Below are 18,629 nucleotides of genomic sequence, written 5' to 3' on the forward strand. Positions count from 1 at the left end.
TACAAGAGGAAATGTCTTATAGCAATTGTATATATGAATCTGAAACTTAAGAAATAGCTGGGTCAACTCATGTATTGTAAATGGAGTTGGATGATTGGATAAGATTGCCAGGGAGTGTGTCTAGAGACAATATGCCTTAGACAAAGCCCTGAAAAAACTAACATTTAAGGGATGGGCAGAAGATATTCTTACTAATGCAGAATATTTTGTGTTTCATTTTAGAATGATGTTGAAACACTACAGAAGTGTCTTATTTTGTGCTATGAACTGTTGAAGCAGATGTCCACCTCAACAGGTATAGGTGCCACCATGAATGGCATCATTGAATCTTTGGTATGTTTGTGGCCTTTGAGGCTTTATATTTTAGCCCACCCCTTCCTCATTTCATAAGTAATATGTTCCTTGGAGTTCCAAAGAAGAAAAAGATGACCATCTTAAACATGTGATAAATATAAGTGGTAAAAAAAAATTATATAGTGACTACTTCATATTGTGAAGATTAAATTAAGATAATGTATATGAAAGACCTGGTATATAAGTATACTTACTTCTTTAAGAAGTATGAAAAAATTATGCTAGAAAGAGATGTAGAATATCTTCATTCTTTGATAGTAAGGGGAAATACTGAAACACATCAGGAATATTTAAATACTGGAATCTTGCTATATAGAAAGACTATGAGACTGTTACATTGTGAGTCCCATGAAAGGAATTTGTTTTTCCTATATATTTAAAGGACTTTATACTTATGTAGCTCTTCAAAGGTAATTTCCATATTATTGGGCATAGGGACATAAATACTGCAATCTGTAGTAAAACAACATTGTCTGATAGCAGTGTAATGCAAACCACATGTAACTTTACATTTTCTATAGCCACATTTAAAAATTAGAAAGAAACAGGTGAAATTAATTTTAATATATTTAACCCAATATACCCAAAATGTTTTTGTTTTTTTTTTTAAAGATTTTATTTATTTATTTGACAGAGAGAGAGAGAGACAGCGAGAGGGAACACAATCTAGGGGGAGTGCAAGAGGGAGAAGCAGACTTCCCGCGGAGCAGGGAGCCCAATGCGGGGTTCGATCCCAGGACCCTGGGATCATGACCTGAGCCGAAGGCAGACGCTTAACCGACTGAGCCACCCAGGTGCCCCACCCAAAATGTTTTAATGGCATCATTTACTCAATATTAAACTACTGAGATATTTTACATTCAGTTCCTCATACTAAGTCTTTTATTTTTAAGTAGGCTCCATGCACAGCATGGAGCCCAGTGTGGGACTTGCTTGAATTCACGACCCTGAGATCAAGACCTGAGCTGAAATCAAGAGTCGGATGCTTAACCAATTGAGCCACCCAGGTGCCCCCATCTTGATAGTCTTGATAGCACATCTCAGTCTGGTGTAATCACATTTCAAGTGTTCTTTAGTCATATGTGGTCAGTGGCTACAGAATCACGTAGTGCAACTCTAGGGTATTGTTTTTACCAGTACTACTTATCCAAAGCAAATTTTGAATGGATCCAGGCTTTTCCAGGATTCTCCCCCAATTGTTTTTACTTGGGATTAATGAGAAACAGCCAATGAATATAATCTAAAATCAAGTTCCTTGGATTGTCATGAGTTTCTAAAGTCAGTAAAGAAGACCAATTATTGTTTACAGCAATGTAGAACTTCTGATTAAAAGAAGATTTTACTAAGCCATTAGAATTTTAGCTTTATTCTTAGTGAAGCAAATGTGTTTAGTGAAAAGTAGTATTTTTAAAGTTCTGTTTGCATACTTTATGTCTAGTCCTGCTGCAAGAGAATGGTAAACTATTGTATATTACACAATTGAAGTAGTAAATATGAAGACTGTATACATGTTGGAAAAGATACACAATTTTGAGTGAAGAAAACACAAAATTGAATGATCATAATGATTTTAAGTATACAAAAACAATTTATGTCTAAAGATCAAAAGAAACTAGAGGGGAGTGCCTGGATGGCTCAGTTGGTTAAGTGACTGCCTTCGGCTTGGGTCATGATCCTGGAGTCCCGGGATCAAGTCCCGTGTCCCTGCTGAGCAGGGAGTCTACTTCTCCCTCTGACCCTCCCCGCTCTTATGCTCTCTCTCTCTCTCTTTCATTCTCTCTCTCAAATAAATAAAAAAGAAAGAAAGAAACTAGAGGGATGTAAATGAGTAGGGTATTTAGAGGAGTTATAATATTTTAATGAAGTTAACCATTTTTAAGTAAAAATTATAAGTTACTAATTGAACAAATATTTATTGAACATCTACTATATACAAAATGCCAGTGATAGAGTGTACATGGTATACAAAACATGTAGACTGCCCTTGTAGATCTTCTGGTCAAGTGAGAGGGACATCAATCAAATACAGGTAGAAGGTTATGCCATTGATAAGTGCTGTGAAGAAGAGCTATAATGGTCATATGTGAATTTATAATAGTGGGATTGGCTCTATTCAGGGAAGATGACCTTGATCTGATTTTTGAATAGACATTAAGTATGTGAAAAAGGGAAGGAAGAATATTCTAGATTTGTGCTCTCTAGTACAATTGCAACCAGCCACATGTGTCTGCTAAAAACCTGTGTCTAGGGGTGCCTGGGTGGCTCAGTCAGTTAAGCATCTGCCTTCAGCGCAGGTCATGATGTCAGGGTCCTGGGATCGAGTCCCACGTCAGGCTCTCTGCTCAGCGGGGAGTCTGCTTCTCACTCTCCCTCTGTGTACTCTCTCAAATAAATAAAATCTTTAAAAAACAAAACCCGTGGCTATTAACAACTAGTCCAAACTGAGATGTGCTGTAAGGGTCAAAATACATTGGGTTTTGAAGACTTAGTACAAACAACACAATGTAGATTATCTCAATTTTTTTAATATTGATTACATGTTGTAATGTTAATATTTTGGTTATATTGGGTATAATAAAATACACTAAAATGAGCTTCACATGTTCTTTTAAATTTTCTAGAAAATTTAAAATGACCTATGATTTAACATTATATTTCTGTTGAATAGCACTGAATGGAAGGCATCAAAATCAGACCATTGTATAAGCAAAGAGCAAGGGGTAGCATAATGTAGGATGGTACTAAGAGAGACTACACAATGAGATACAGTCATGTAAGGGAGTTTTATCTTTGTCCTGTGAGCACCAGGAAGCTATTAAGTCACTTTTAGCAGGTGGAAGGGGAGGTGTCTTGTGATCAGACTGTATTTCACTCTGGCTACATTGTTCTGTTTTAGCAATTTAATATTTACCTTTTTTTTTTTAACTGAAAATTGTTAGACAATATGGATAAGAAGTAGATCTGTGATATCATACAGAAATTATTTCACCATGTTTTTAATATACTGTTATGAATTTCTTGTCCTGGTCAAAATTATTTTAATTAAATTTATTTAATTTAGATTCTTCCTGGAATAGTAAGTGTTCATCCTGTAATAAGAAATCTGGCTGTTTTATGCTTGGGATGCTGTGCACTACAGAATCAGGATTTTGCAAGTAAACACTTCGTATTACTGTTGCAGGTAGGATTTATCCTATGACAAAATCTTGGTTGTATTTCCTGAAATAAGTACTCAGAATCTGTGGTGATAATTTGAGTGCTCTGAATTTAATTTATTCCAGGGCTTATTAATGATGATGACTGTTATGGATGACTTTTAGGGACTGGATGATTTTTATCTTTAGATTTCTTTCTTGTTAAAGTAGAAAAAAGATGAAATGTCAATTATTTAAGATATTTTTTTAAAATTAAACATATAGCATATTCTGTGCCCAGCATTATTCTGGGCTTGGAAAATAATAAGATAGGTAATGAAAAAACCAAGATAAAAGTTGCTGTCCTAATGGAGCTTACATTTTAGAAGGGGAAACACAATGAAAAATAAACAATACATAGTGTGTTGGGTTGAAAAAAGCAAAGAAGAGGAGAAAGGAGTGGAAATAGGGAGAAGGATCTGTTCCTTAGAGAAGGACCTCAATAATAAGTTGAAATTTGGGCCAATACCAGAGGAAAGTGGGAGAATGAACAATGTAGATATCTGGGTAAGATGTTTCTGAGGAGAGGGAAGAACAGGGGAAGGGGCCCTGAAGTAGGACTTTGTTTCACATGTTCAAGGAGCAGGGTAACTGTGGCTAGGGCAAATTGAGCAAAGAGGAAAATAGTAGGAGAAAGGATTTGCAGGCAACAGGATGTCCATATTTTCTAGGGACTTAAGAGACTTCACTGTGAATGAAATGGGAAAGAACTAGAGGATTTTGAGTAGAAGATTATTATGATCTGACTGGGGTATAGTGTTGATGTAGACCAGGGTTGACAAAACCTTCTCTGTAAAGGGCTAGAGAGTAAATATTTTTGACTTTGCAGGCCATATGGTGTGTCTTCAGTAATATTCTGCGGTGCAAGTGTGAAAACACCCAAGACAATATGTAAATGAATTAGTGTGGTACTAGTTTAGTAAAAATCTATTTATGGACAGTAAAATTTAAATTTCATATAATTTTCACATGTAATGAAATCGTTTTTTTTTTAAACCATTTAAAGATGTGTAACTCTTAACTTGAAGGCTATGCAAAAAACAGGCAGCAGACTGGATTTGGCCCCTTAACCATAGTTTGCAGGTCCCTAATGTTAACTGTAGGGATACAAGTATGGAAGCAGAGATACTCGTAAGGAAGGTATGCAATAATCCAGGAAAGAGATGATGATGATTTGGACCAGTATTCAAGTGGTTATTGGGGTTGTGAGAAGAGGTGGTAATCTAAGTTTGGAAGATAACATCTTTAGAATTTGATGATGAATCTGATGTAACATGTGAGAGAAAGAAATTGAAGATAGCTAAGAATTTTAACCCAAATAATTTGAAAGATAAACTTGCCCTTTCCTGTGATGGGGAAAACAGAGGAACAGGTTGTATGGCAGGTGGATGAGATAAGGAGTTCAGTTTTGGGCATGGTAAATTTGAAGTTTGAGTTCCAAGTGGATATATCAAATAGGCATTGGTATGTGAGTTTGGAGATAGGAGGGAAGTGCAAGTTGGAGAGATTAATTCTAAGTCTTTATAATAGTATCCAGTGCTTAGAGATTGGGTGTTAATGTGAGGGATGAGTGTAGATTGAGTAGAGATCTTGACTTTGTAGTTCCTTAGGGCTTAGGCCACATTTAAAGGAAGGGGAGATAAAGAGAACCAGTAAAGGCTAAGGTGAAGTAGACAGTAAGGGGAGAGTGTGATGTCATTCCTAGAAGGCAAGTGAAGATGATATTTTTCAGGGGTTAGCATCACCCGACTGTCCAATGCTGTTGACAGGTTGATAAGGATTTATAATTGACCATTTGGGGCAAATAAGGAAGTGTTTGGTGACTTTCATGAGGATAGCCTATGTGGAGGGCAAAGCTTTATTGGAGTGGGCTGAAGAGAGAATTATGAGAGAGGAATTGGAGATAGCCAGTGTAGACTACTCTTTCAAGATTTTATTTTTGTTAGGAGAAATAGAAATGGGGAGGTAGCAAGAGAAGGGTTTGGAATAAAAAGAAGAGCTTTTTGGTTTTGTTTTAGATTTTTTTTTTTAAGATGAAGACGATTACACTATGTTTGTAATAAATACTAAGGACAATGGCTCTGTTGAAAGGAAAAAACTGATAATACAGGAAGAGAAGGCACTTGCTAGAATGCTACTGAATAGACAAAAGATGAAATCTAGTGTACCAGTGGAATGTATTTGATCTTTTAACTTCTTTGGACATCTATCTTTTAACATTTGGGCCTGGCTTAACTTCAAAAATATACCTCCCTCCACTTCTCCATATGAAAAGACAATGTGACTCACGTAGCATCTGGTGTTGCCAAATGTAACGGTATAAAAAAGCTGCAAGTGCAAATTGCTTGCCAGCAGGTAAATGGGAGTGCGTTGTGTGCTCAATTTGAAAATAACATGTGACAACACAGATCATCATTTTCACGAAAAGATTATTTTAAAAGACTGAACTCTGGGGTGCCTGGTGGCTCAGTCGGTTAAGCATCCAACTCTTTATTTTGTCTCAGGACATGATCTCTTAGCATTCTGAAATCTGCCAGTGTTGGGCTCCACAGGAATCTGTTGAGATTTTCTCTCTCCCACTGCTTTGCCCCCTGCTCGCACGTGCTTGCTCGCTTGCTCTCAAATAAATAAATCTTAAAAAAAAAAAAAGACTGAATTCAAGCAATAGTAGAGTATTCCCTCAGCATGAAACCCTTATCTTGGAGCATGCTTTAATGTTGCAATCACATTACCAAGGGGAAAAAAGCATACAATTAGAACTTGGGGAAGTCTTATGTTCTGGAAATGGTCAAACTGCTCATGGCTTGTATCAGAGGAAGAAAATTAAAATCATACTTACGTCAAAAGATAGTCGTTAGGAATTTCAGGGTTTTGTTTTAGTTTCCTTTTTTGGAGCATTTGGCATCTCATCAACTTATTTACTGTGCAGTGATGAAATTCCTGTTGATGCTCTGTTTATATTTATCATCCTATGCTGCTGTTGTCTTAGAAAAATTTCTGTTCTTGTTAGATCCTTTTGGAAACTTGAAATGTCAGTATTATCTTTTTATTATTATTATTTTTTAAAGATTTTATTTATTTGACAGAGAGAGAGATAGCAAGAGCAGGAACACAAGCAGGGGGAATGGGAGAGGGAGAAGCGGGCTTCCCCTGGAGCAGGGAGCCCGATGCGGGGCTTGATCCCAGGACCCTGGGATCATGACCTGAGCCGAAGGCAGACGCCTAACAACTGAGCCACCCGGGCGCCCTCAGTATTATCTTTAAAAATGATGTGAAAGTTCCTTTCTCAAAGAAACAAAAATTTTGGTACTTTGTCCAGATGAATCATTTATAGTACTTGGCCGTACATCTGGTTTTGCTCTAAGATGTAGAGTGAATCTGCATGTGTTATAGAGAGTCATTCTTTCTCAGTCAGTTGGCATCAGTGATTCTGTTAGTAATTAGAAAGGAAGTCTTGTTTACTATTGTGAAATTTTTTGGCTTAATGTAGGTGCCCGGAGAATAAAGTCCTGCATTTTCAAAGAGGTTTTGCTAAGAAATACTGTATATATAGTAAGCTGTCTACTTCTGTTTCCTGGCTTCCTAGAAGATGGGTCTGGAAGTGCTAGATTGATCTCTGGTCATTACTTTTAAGTGGAAGAAAAATCTTATTAGAACATTCGATAGTGAAGAATTCATTTATGTCTAGCTTAAGTAGTTTTTTTTTTTGTCTCTAAAAATGGGATAAAACATTCTAAGAATGCTGCTGAAAAATTGTGAGTTGTAGTCAGGTTAGAACTCTAATAGAGGAGATTAAAGGTAGACAGTCACATAAAATTTCTAGTATTGCAGCAAAGGAAACACCATAGAACTTTTCTAAAAGATAATTAAGTTCACTTAGCCTTTAAAGATGAAATGTGGATTTTGATCCTTTTAATTTTTGCTGGCCATAACATCAGTAATAAGTGCTGTGGTCCTTTCAGCCAAAAGAAATCTAGTATGATTGTAATGCTTAAGCGTGTCCTGGAGCATTCTGATGTGTTTAATACTAATTCATGCTCCACTTGACAGAGTGTATAGGAGCCTTGATACGTTTATTTTTATATTTGTACTTCTCCATCATGGAAAGGAATTGTCAAAATCAAGCAGATGTGAAAGATAAATGATGTTTCTTATCAAGACCGTTCCACAATTTTACCCTCTTCCAGATCAAACCAGTCAATAGAAAAGCAGCCTCGTCGTGGAATTAAAGTTTTAAAGAATTGAAGTTTGCCCCCCTCTTTTGTAATATAAACAACTGAGATCCCTAAACTTTTTTTGAGGACTAGCTGTTAATATTTGCCTGAAAAAAATTTTTTGTGTAAATTAAAAATGTTTGTGAATATCAGGTTCAAATGCAATAAAATAAGTTATATGTAGGGGCTCCTGGGTGGCTCAGTCAGTTAAGCACCTGCCTTGATCCCAGGGTCCTGGGATCAAGTCCCTCGTCGGGCTTCTTGCTCAGAAGGGAGCCTGCTTCTCTCTTCCTCTGCCCCTCCCCCTGCTTGTGCTCTCACTCTCGCTGTCTCTCTCCCTCTGTCAAATAAATAAATCTATTAAAAAAAATAAGTTATATGTAAAATTTTGTCCTTTTTTTTTTAATGTTATTCTGCAGTGGGGTTTTAAGCTCTTCTCATGTCCTTAAAAAGGTTTATGATCAAAAGAAGTTAACCACTGAATAAATTCATTTGTTCATAAAGTTACTTTTAGGGCTATCATTGGAAGATTTTAAATTAAGGGAAAATAGCTATCTTTTGGGGGAATAAGAAATCAGTTTTTTTTTAAATCAAGCCTTAGTAATAAAAATTGATTTAAGACACATATACACACGTTAAAAAGGCAAGAGAGAGAAATCCTTCCTTCCTTCCTTCTTGGCTTCATGCCCAACATGGGGCTCAAACTCACAACCTCAGGACTGAGTCACATGCTCTACTGACTGAGCCAGTTAGGTGCCCCAGAAATTATTTCATTTTAAAGTCTTGCTTGAATAAATACAGTATTGAGAGCTATTGCTAACCAGTAAGGGACTGAGAAGGACAAGGAAAACCAAGTTGCTGCTAAAAGAGTAGCATGTTTAGAAATCTCATAGAATAGTCCTTACATTGCATTTGTCTTTGGGAAATTTGCAGGTCTTACCATAATAGTTATGTTTTGAAATTTCTTTCAAAGGTTTGAGCTATTTTTCTCAATTCACTAACTTGACCAACTTGTGATTTTTATTCATTCTAAAGGGTAAGCCATATAGCCAAGTAGTGGATCAATGTCCAAAATTTAAGTGCATTAAAGAATATAATAAAGCTTTTCATAATGAAATATTCAGCTCTTTTTCATGGCTTTGAAATTTAGTATATAGGAATTCAGTGTTCTTAACCTAGGACAGACTCATACAAACTGCTGGATTTTATAGTTTACCTCCTTTTATAAAGGAGTCCAGTTCATTGAGAACTGAATTTACTTTTAATGACATTTGAATTTATTGAACTAATAAAGAAAATTTTATCTTTAGTGAAGCTTGCTAACCTGGAAGAGTACTGATATTCTAGTGAATGCTTTTTATTGGTTAGAATGTAATGTTTTTGACTTAATGGATGGCTGAAACATTACAATGTAATTGAACAGTTTTTCTAGATCTTTTTAAAAAATTTTTTTATTGTTATGTTAATCACCATATATTACATAATTTGTTTTGGTGTACTGTTCCATGATTCATTGTTTGTTCATAACACCCAGTGCTCCATGCAGAATGTGCCCTTCTCAATACCCATCACCAGGCTAACCCATCCCCCCACCCTCCTCCCCTCCAGAAACCTGTTTGTTTTTCAGAGTCCATCATCTCTCCTGGTTCGTCTCCCCCTCTGACTACTCCCCTTCATTCTTCCTCTCCTGCTATCTTCTTCCTAGTTTTTCTAGATCTTAAAAAAAACCATATCCAATATATTCATTCTTTTTCAAATAAAAGGAACAAATAATATAATACAGCCTGATTCTAGTTCTAGGAATATTTTTTGTACTGAAGATGAACTTTTCCTGAATGAAACAGAAGTCTAAATGTTATGGTACAAATAAAAATGTTAAAACAGAAATTTTAATTTTTGAAAAATGTTTCAAGTCGACTTGACTGTTGGAATTAGACTAAGAAAATAAGGTACATGTTAATTTTATACAGCACAGACAATGAAAAGTTTACTGAATTTACTTTTTTTGGCGGGGGATGTTTCAATTTAGGTTTTGCAAATTGATGATGTGACAATAAAAATAAGTGCTTTAAAGGCAATCTTTGACCAACTGATGACGTTTGGTATTGAGCCATTTAAAACTAAGAAAATCAAAGCTGTACAAAGTGAAGATGCAGAAATAAACACTGATGGAGACCAAGAGTTCAAAGAAGCTGAAGAAGAGACTGCTACAGCCAAGAATGTTCTGAAACTCCTTTCTGATTTCTTAGATAGTGAGGTAAGAAATAATCACAGCCTTGTTATTATGAAATTTCTTTTTATTGTGTATGTTTGTGCTCTTTATTTTTTTTAGGCTGAAGCTTAAATTTGACCAACATTTAAAAATTTTGCCTTTTAAATATAATTAAATTCCACTTTCATTCCTAATATAGCTTGTCCCTCACTGTCAGATTGTATGTGCAGAGAATTGAAGTGTCAACAAAAATGACTATTAGAGGGGGTTCCGTTTTTTTTGTTGTTGTTTTAATCTTCTCCCATGTCTTTGTGATTTATGACAAAGTTTTTCCCCGGGAGTCTTAAATAATTTAAAATAATTTTACATTGGGTTGGTGGAAGGTCTGAGTTAGGGTATGGGATTAGATTTTTTTCCTTAAGGTACCCCTGAACTACATTTTGTAGCATATATAAACAATCAAAAAAGATTTTTTTTAAAGATTTTATTTATTTATTTGACTGAGAGAGACACAGCGAGAGAGGGAACACAAGCAGGGGGAGTGGGAGAGGGAGAAGCAGGCCTCCCGCGGAGCAGGGAGCCCGATGCTGGGCTCGATCCCAGGACCCTGGGATCATGACCTGAGCCAAAGGCAGACGCTTAACGACTGAGCCACCCAGGTGCCCCAACAATCAAAAATTTTTTGTATTTTTTTATTGAGGTGAAATTGATATAAACAGTTTTAAAGTGGACAGTTGATTGGCATTTAGTACCTTCACAATGTAATGCAACTGCCACATCTATCTAATTTTTAAAACATTTCCACTATCCCAAAAGGAAGAACTGTATCTTTTGAGCAGTTGCTCCCTATTTCTCCTTCTGCCCGTGCCCTATAGTCACTAATATGCCTTTTGTCTCTATGGATTTAACTTTTTTGGATGTTTCATATAAATGTTATCATATAGTATGTGACTTCATGTCTGCTTTCTTTCACTTAGCTTCTTTTCTTTCTTTCTTTTTGGATGTATTTGTTTATTTATTTGCTTTATCTGTAAGTCCCATGGGGGAAGGGACTATGCTTGCATGTTGTTTTTTTTTTTTTTTAATAGCCAAGGTATAGTACATCATTAGGTTTTGATACAATGTTCAGTGATTCATTAGTTGAATATAACACCCAGTACTCATCATATCACGTGCCATCTTTAATTCTTATCACCCTTTTACCCCATTCCCCCACCCACCTCCCTTTCTGCAACCCTCAGTTTGTTTCCTGTAGTCAAGAATCTCATGGTTTTTCTCCCTCAATGATTTCTTCCCATTCAGTTTTCCCTCTCTTCCCCTATTGTCTTCTGCATTATACCTTATGTTCCACATATGAGTGAAAACATATGATAATTGTGTTTCTCTGATTGACTTAATTCACTTAGCATAATACCCTCCAGTTCCATACATGTCGATGTAAACGATAGATATTCATCCTTTCTGATGGCTGAGTAATATTCCATTGTATATATGAACCACATCTTCTTTATCCATTCATCTGTTGAAGGACATCTCGGCTCCTTTCACAGTTTGGCTATTGTGGACATTGCTGCTATAAACATTGGGGTGTGGGTGCCCCTTCTTTTCACTACATCTGTATGTTTGGGGTAAATTGCTGGATCATACGGTACTTCTATTTTTAACGTCCTGAGGAATCTCCATACTGGTTTCCAGAGTGACTATACTAGATTGCATTCCCACCAACAGTGTAAGAGGGTTCCCCTTTCTCCACATCCTTGCCAACATTTGTTGTTTTCTGTCTTATTAATTTTAGCTATTCTGACTGGTGTAAGGTGGTATATCATTGTGATTTTGTTTTGTATTTCCCTGATGGCAAGTAATGTGGAGCATTTTTTCATGTGTCTGTTGTCCATTTGTATGTCTTTGGAGAAGTGTCTGTTCATGTTTTCTGCCCATTTCTTGACTGGATTATTTGTTTTTTGGATGAGTGTTGAGTTTGAGAAGTTCTTTGTAGGTCTTGGATACCAGCCCTTAATCTGTAATGTCATTTGCAAATATATTCTACCATTCCATAGGTTTGTTGATTGTTTCCTTTGCTGTGCAGAAGCTTTTTATCTTGATGAAGTTCCAAAAGTTCATTTTTGCTTTTGTTTCCCTTGCCTTTAGAGACATGTCTTGGAAAAAGTTGCTTTGTCCAAGGTCAAACAGGTTGCCGCCTGTGTTCTCTAGGATTTTGATGGATTCCTGTCTCACATTTAGGTCTTTCATTCATTTTGAATTTATCTTTGTGCATGGTGTAAGAGAATGGTCCAGTCTCGTTCTTCTGCATGTGGATGTCCAGTTTTCCCAACACCATTTGTTGAAGAGACTTTTTTTCATTGGATATTCTTTCCTGCTTTGTTGAAGATTAGTTGACCATAGAATTGAGGGTCCATTTCTGGGCTCTGTATTCTATTCCGTTGACTAATGCATCTGTTTTCATGCCATATCATGCTCCTTTAATGATTACAGCTTTGTAATAGAGCTTGAAGTCAGGCAATGTGATGCCCCCAGCTTTGGTTTTCTTTTTCAACATTGCCCTGGTGTTTTGGGGTCTTTTCTGATTTCATAGAAATTTTAGGATTGTTTGTTCCAGCTCTGTGAAAAATGTCAGTGGTTTTTTGATAGAGATTGCATTGAATGTGTGGATTGCTCTGGGAAACATAGACATTTTAACAATGTTTATTCTTCCAATCCATGAGCATGGAATGTTTTTCCATCTCCTTGTGTATTCCTCAGTTTCTTTCATACGTGTTCTGTAGTTTCTAGAGTACAGATCCTTTACCTCTTTGGTTAGGTTTATTCCTAGGTATCTAATGGTTTTTGGTGCGATTGTGAATGGGATTGATTCCTTAATTTCTCTTTCTTATGTCTCATTGTTAGTGTATAGAAATGCAACTGATTTCTTTGCATTGATTTTGTATGCTGCCACATTGCTGAATTGCTGTATGAGTTCTAGCAATTTTGGGGTGGAATCTTTTGGGTTTTCCCCATAAAGTATCATGTCATCTGCGAAGAAAGAGAGTTTGATTACTTCTTTGCTGATTTGGATGCCTTTTCTTTCTTTCTTTTTTATTTTTTATTTTTATTTTTATTTTTTTTGCTGGGGCCCACACGGGTGGTTTATTCGCCTTTTCTTTCTTTTTGTTGTCTGATTACTGAAGCTAGGACTTATAGCTTCAGTAGTGGTAAAAGTGGGCATCCTTGCTGTGTTCCTGACCTTAAGGGAAAAGCTCTCAGTTTTTCTCCATTGAGAATTATAATCACTGTGGCACTTAGCTTATTTTCGAGGCTCATTCATATTGTAGCTTGTATCAGTACTTCATTCCTTCTTATGGCAGAACACTCTCTCATTTTATGTATATATCACAATTTCCTTAGCCCTTCATCCATTGAAAAATATTTGGGCTGTTTTCATCTTTTAGCTATTGGGTGTATAGTCCTGTTATGAACATGTGTGGGCATGTATTTGTTTTGTGTTCTTTGGGGTATATGCCTAGGAGGGGCTTACTGGGATTTATGGTAATTTTTTTTTTTTAATGATTTACCCCCAATCTAGTTAATTAACACATCCCAACAATTCACATATTTATTTACTTGTTTTAGTGAGAACATTTAAATTCTACTCTCCTAGCAAAGTTCAATTATACAATACAGTGTTACCATCTATAGTCACCATGTTTTACATTAGGTCTCCAGAATTTTATTTATTTATTTATTTATTTTTTAAGAACTTGTAGCTGAAAGTTTGTACCCTTTTACCAATGTTTCTGTATTTCTCCCAACCCCCCAGTCCTGGCAGCTACTTTTCTACTCCATTTCTATGAGTTTGACCATTTTTTTATTTTATTTTATTTTTTTTTTAGATTCTACATTTAAAGTGATACATATAGTATTTGTCTTTGTCTGGGTATTTCACTTAGCACCGTGTCCTGAAGGCCTATCCATGTTGTTAATGGTAGGATTTCCTTTTCTTATCTCCAAATATATTCTGTTGTATATATTCATATATATACCCATCTTATTCATTCATCTGTCAGTGGGCATTTAGGTTGTTTCCATATCTTGGCTATTGTAAATAATGCTGCAGTGAACATGGGAGTGCAGATATCTCTTTGAGATTCTGTTTTCATTTCCTTTGGATATATATCCTGAAGTGAGATTGCTCTGTCATATGGTAATTCTATTTTTATTTTTTTATTTTTTTTAAGATTTATCCATTCATTTTAGAGAGACAGTGTTTGAGCAGGGGAAGGTGCAGAGGGAATGGGAGAGAATCTCAAGCAGACTCGCCCCTGAACAAGGAGCTGGGTGTGGGGTTTGATCTCAGGACCTGAGCCGAAGTCGGACAATGAGCCACTCACGCACTCTTGTTTTTAATTTTTTGAGGAACCTCTCTTGTTTTCCACAGTGCTGCACCAGTTTACATTCCCACCAGCAGTGCACAAGGCTTCCCTTTTCTCCACATCCTCACCAATACTTAGCTTTTGGGTTTTTGTTGAAAGTCATTCAAACAAGTTGAGGTGATAATGCATTGTGGTTTTGATTTGCATTTCCATGATGATTAGTGATGTTGAGCACTTTATCGTGTGCCTGTTGGTTGTTTCTATGTTTTTAGAAAAATACCATTTCAACTCCTCTGCTCGTTTTTTTAAAGTTTTTATTTAAATTCCAGTTAGTTAGCATACAGTGTAATAGTAGTTTCAGGTGTCCATATAGTGATTCACCACTTCCATACAACAGCTGGTGCTCATCACAGGTGCCCTCCTTCATCCCCATCACCTCTTTAACCCATCCTCCACCCATCCCCCTTCTGGTAACCATTAGCTTGTTCTGTACAGTTAAGAGTCTTGTTTCTTAGTTTGCCTCTCCTCTTTTTTCCTTTGCTCATTTGTTTTGTTTCTTAAATGCCATGTATGAGTGAAATCAGATAGTATGTCTTTCTCTGACTTATTTCACTTAGCAAATACTCTCTAGATTCATCCATGTCTTTGCAAATGGCAAGATTTCATTCTTTTTGATGGCTGAGTGATATTCCACTGTATGTGTATATATATACACCACCTCTTTATCCATTCATTAGTTGATGGACACTTAGACTCCTTCTATAATTTGACTACTGTAGATAATGTTGCTATAAACATTGGGGTGCATGTATCCCTTTGAATTAGTATTTTTGTATTCTTTGGCTAAATACTGAGTAGTGCAGTCATTGGATTATAGGGTAGTTCTATTTTTAACTTTTTGAGGAACCTCCATACTGTTTTCTAGCGTGGCTGTACCAGTTTGCATTCCCACCAACAGTGCAAGAGGGTTCCCCTTTCTCCATATCCTTGACAACACCTGTTGTTTCTTGTGTTGTTGATTTTAGCCATTCTGACAGGTGTGAGGTGCTTTCTCATTGTAGTTTTGATTTGTATTTTAATTGGATTGTTTGGGTTTTTTTGCTATTGAGCTATATGAGTACCTTATATATTTGGAATATTAACCTGTTATTAAATATATAATTTGCAAATTTTTTTTGCAATATGTAGGTTGTCTTTTCATTTTGTTGATGGTTTCCCTTGCTGTGCAGAGCTGTTCAGTTTGATGTAGTCCCACTTATTTTTGCTGATGTTGACTTTGCTTTTGGTGTCAATCCAAAAAATCACCAAGACCTGTTTTATTCTAGGAGTTTTATTGTTTCATGTGATAATTTTCTTTAACTTCTTTGAGGAACTGTCAAATTGTTTTCCACAGCAGTCAAACCATTTTACATTTTACAACATTGTACAAGGACTTTAATTTTCCCACATTCATATCAACACTTGTTATTTTCCATTAAAATTTTTTTTAGCCATTTTAGTAGATTGAAAAGATACTTCCAGTGGTTTTGAATTGTATTTCTCTAATGACTAATGAGGAGTATCTTTATGTGCTTGTTGCCTATTTGTATGTCTTATTTGGAGAAATGTCTTTTCAAATCCTTTCCCATTTTTAAATTGGGTTGTCCCTTTTGGAGTTCTTCATATATTCTGAGTAGTAGATCCTTATCAAATATATAATATGCATATATTTTGTCCTATAGGTTGTCTTAAGAATGTCCTTAGATATATAAAACATTTGTAATTTTGATAAAGACTAAGTTACGTTTTTTACCCTTTTATTGCTTGTGCATCTTTTGGTGTCCTAAGAATATATTGCCAATCTAAGTTTTGGAGATTTGTCTCTGTGTTTTCTTCTAAGAGTTTTACTTTTAGCTTTTTATATTTAGGCTTTTGATGAATTTTCAGATAATATTTCTACATGGTATGAGGTAGAGTTCCAACTTCATTGTTTTGCTTGTGGACATCCAGTTTGTCTTAGTACCATTAATTGAAGATAGGATTTTTTTTCCCACTGAATTGTTTTGGCACTTTTGTTGAGAATCAGCTGGACCGTACTTGTGTGAGTTTATTTCTGGACTCTCAATTATATTACATTATCTGTGTCAATCCAGTACCACACCATTTTAATTGGTGTAACTTCATAATAAGTTTTGAAATTAGGGAGTTGAGTTCTCCAACTTTGTTCTTTATTTTCAATATTGTTTGGCTACTCGGGGTCATTTGCAATTCTTCATGAATTGGAGGATTGGTTTTTCCATTTCTGCAAAACCCATTAGAATTTTGATAGGGGTTGCATTTGGACATGTAGATCACACTGGATAGTATTGCCGTCTTAATAATGTTAAATCTTCCAATCCATAAACTTGGATGCCTTTCCATTTATTTAGGTCATCTTTCATTTCTTTCAAAAGTGTTTTGTAGTTTTCAGGGTATAAATGTTTGATTTTCTTGGTTAAATTTATTCTTATGTATTTGGATGCTATTGTAAATAGAGTTGTTTTCTTAATTTCCTTTTTGGGGGGTTGGTTCACTGATTTTGTATAGAAACTTAATTGGGTTTTCTGTGTGTTTATTTGATTTGGTATTCAACTTTGCTGCATTCACTTATTAATTCTTGTAATTTGTGTGTGTGTGAATTCTTTGGGATTTTCTCTATATAGAATCATGTCATCTGTGAAGAGACATTGTTTCAATTCTTACTTTCCAATTTGTATGTGTTTTATTTCTTTTTCTTTCTGTTTTATTTTTCCTGCCTAATTACTGGAACTTTCAGTACACTGTTGAGGCAGCAGTGGTTAAAACAAGCATTGTTCTTTTGTCTCTAATCTTAAGGGAAAATTTTTCAGTCTTTAACTATTTAGTATGATGTAGGTTCTTTATAAATGACCTTATCACCTTGAGAAAGTTCCCTTCTATTCTTGTCTGGGTTTTTTTCTTTGTTTTGGCTTTGTTTTGCTTTTGTCATGAAAGCATGTTTAATTTTTCAAATACTTTTTCTACATCAATGAGATGCTTGTATGGGTTTTTGTTCCTTTGTTTTATTGATGTATGTTACTTTGCTTGATTTTCTTCTGTTGAACCACCCTTGCATTCTTAGGATAAGTTCTACTTGGTTATGGTGTATGGTGTATAATCTTTTTAATATGTTGTTGGATTTGATTTGGTACCATTTTGTTGAAGATTTTTATGCCTGTATTCATAAGGGAAATTGGGCTGTTGTCTTGCACTGTCTTTGTCTCCCTTTGGTTATCGGTGTAATACTGACTTCATATACTGAGTTAGGAATTGTTTGTTCCTCTTCTATTTATTGGAAGGCTTTGAGAAGATTGCTGTGAATTCTTCTTTTATTACTTGGTGGGAATTTACCAGTAAAGCCATCTGGGATTGGACTTTTTTCTTGGGGAGGTTTCTCATTACTTATTCAATCAAAGTATAATTAGAGGTCTATTTGGATTTTTATTACTTTTTTTTTTTTTTTTTTTTTTTACTGAATCAGTTTTGGTAATTTGTCTTTCTAGGAAATGTCCATTTTATCTAAGTTATTTAATTTTTGGTGGTCAGTTTATAGTATTTTACAATTCTTTTTATTACTGTAAGGTCAGTTGTAATGTTCCTGCTTTCAATTCTGATTTCAGTTGTTTGCATCTTCTTTCATCTTTATCACTCTAGCTGAAGGTTTGTCAATTGTGTTCATATTTTCAAAGAACCAACTTTTGGTTTCATTGATTTTTCTGTTTTTCTCTCTGTTTTGTTTCTCTTCTCTAATCTTTAGTATTTTCTTTCTCCTTCCTTCTTTAGGTTTAGGTTTTTTTTTTTTATAAGTTCCTTAAAGTATAAAGTTAGGTTATTGAGGTATTTTTTGTTTTGTTTTGTTTTTTTTAATTCCAGTGTAATTAATGTACACTGTTACATTAGTTTCAGGTGTACAGTATAATGATTCAACAGTTCTGCGCTTTACTCAGTGCTCATTATGATAAGTGTACTTTTAGTTTCTTTCACCTATTTTATCCACCCCAACTCTCCCCCCTTTCCTCTGGTAAAGGAGTTTGTTCTCTTTATTTAAGAGTCTGTTTATTGGTGTGTCTTTTTTCCATTGTTCCTTTGTTTTGTTTCTTAAATTTCATATATGAATGAAATCATATGGTGTTTGTCTTTCTTTGATTGACTTTTTTCTTTTTCCTTTTTTTTAATGCGGGCTCAAACTCATGACTGTGAGATCAAGACCTGAGCCAAGATCAAGAGTCGAACACTTAACCCACTGAGCCAC

At 35.3% G+C, this 18,629-nt stretch overlaps 1 protein-coding gene across 2 annotated transcripts in view; it reads left to right on the forward strand.

The window, feature by feature from the left end:
- Positions 1-18,629, forward strand: part of NCAPG (non-SMC condensin I complex subunit G) — a 50,538-nt gene that overhangs the window by 15,974 nt on the left and 15,935 nt on the right. For both annotated transcript variants that reach the window (XM_025887518.2, XM_073891476.1), the window contains 3 exons: positions 223-333; positions 3,416-3,535; positions 9,792-10,019. In XM_025887518.2, the coding sequence (XP_025743303.1) occupies positions 223-333; positions 3,416-3,535; positions 9,792-10,019 (459 nt within the window). The remainder of the gene's footprint in view (positions 1-222; positions 334-3,415; positions 3,536-9,791; positions 10,020-18,629) is intronic.

Source organism: Callorhinus ursinus, unplaced genomic scaffold (genome assembly GCF_003265705.2).
Source record: "Callorhinus ursinus isolate GAN/ISIS: 27379988/994484 unplaced genomic scaffold, GSC_fseal_2.0 scaffold4, whole genome shotgun sequence".
NCBI classification, from domain to species: domain Eukaryota; kingdom Metazoa; phylum Chordata; class Mammalia; order Carnivora; family Otariidae; genus Callorhinus; species Callorhinus ursinus.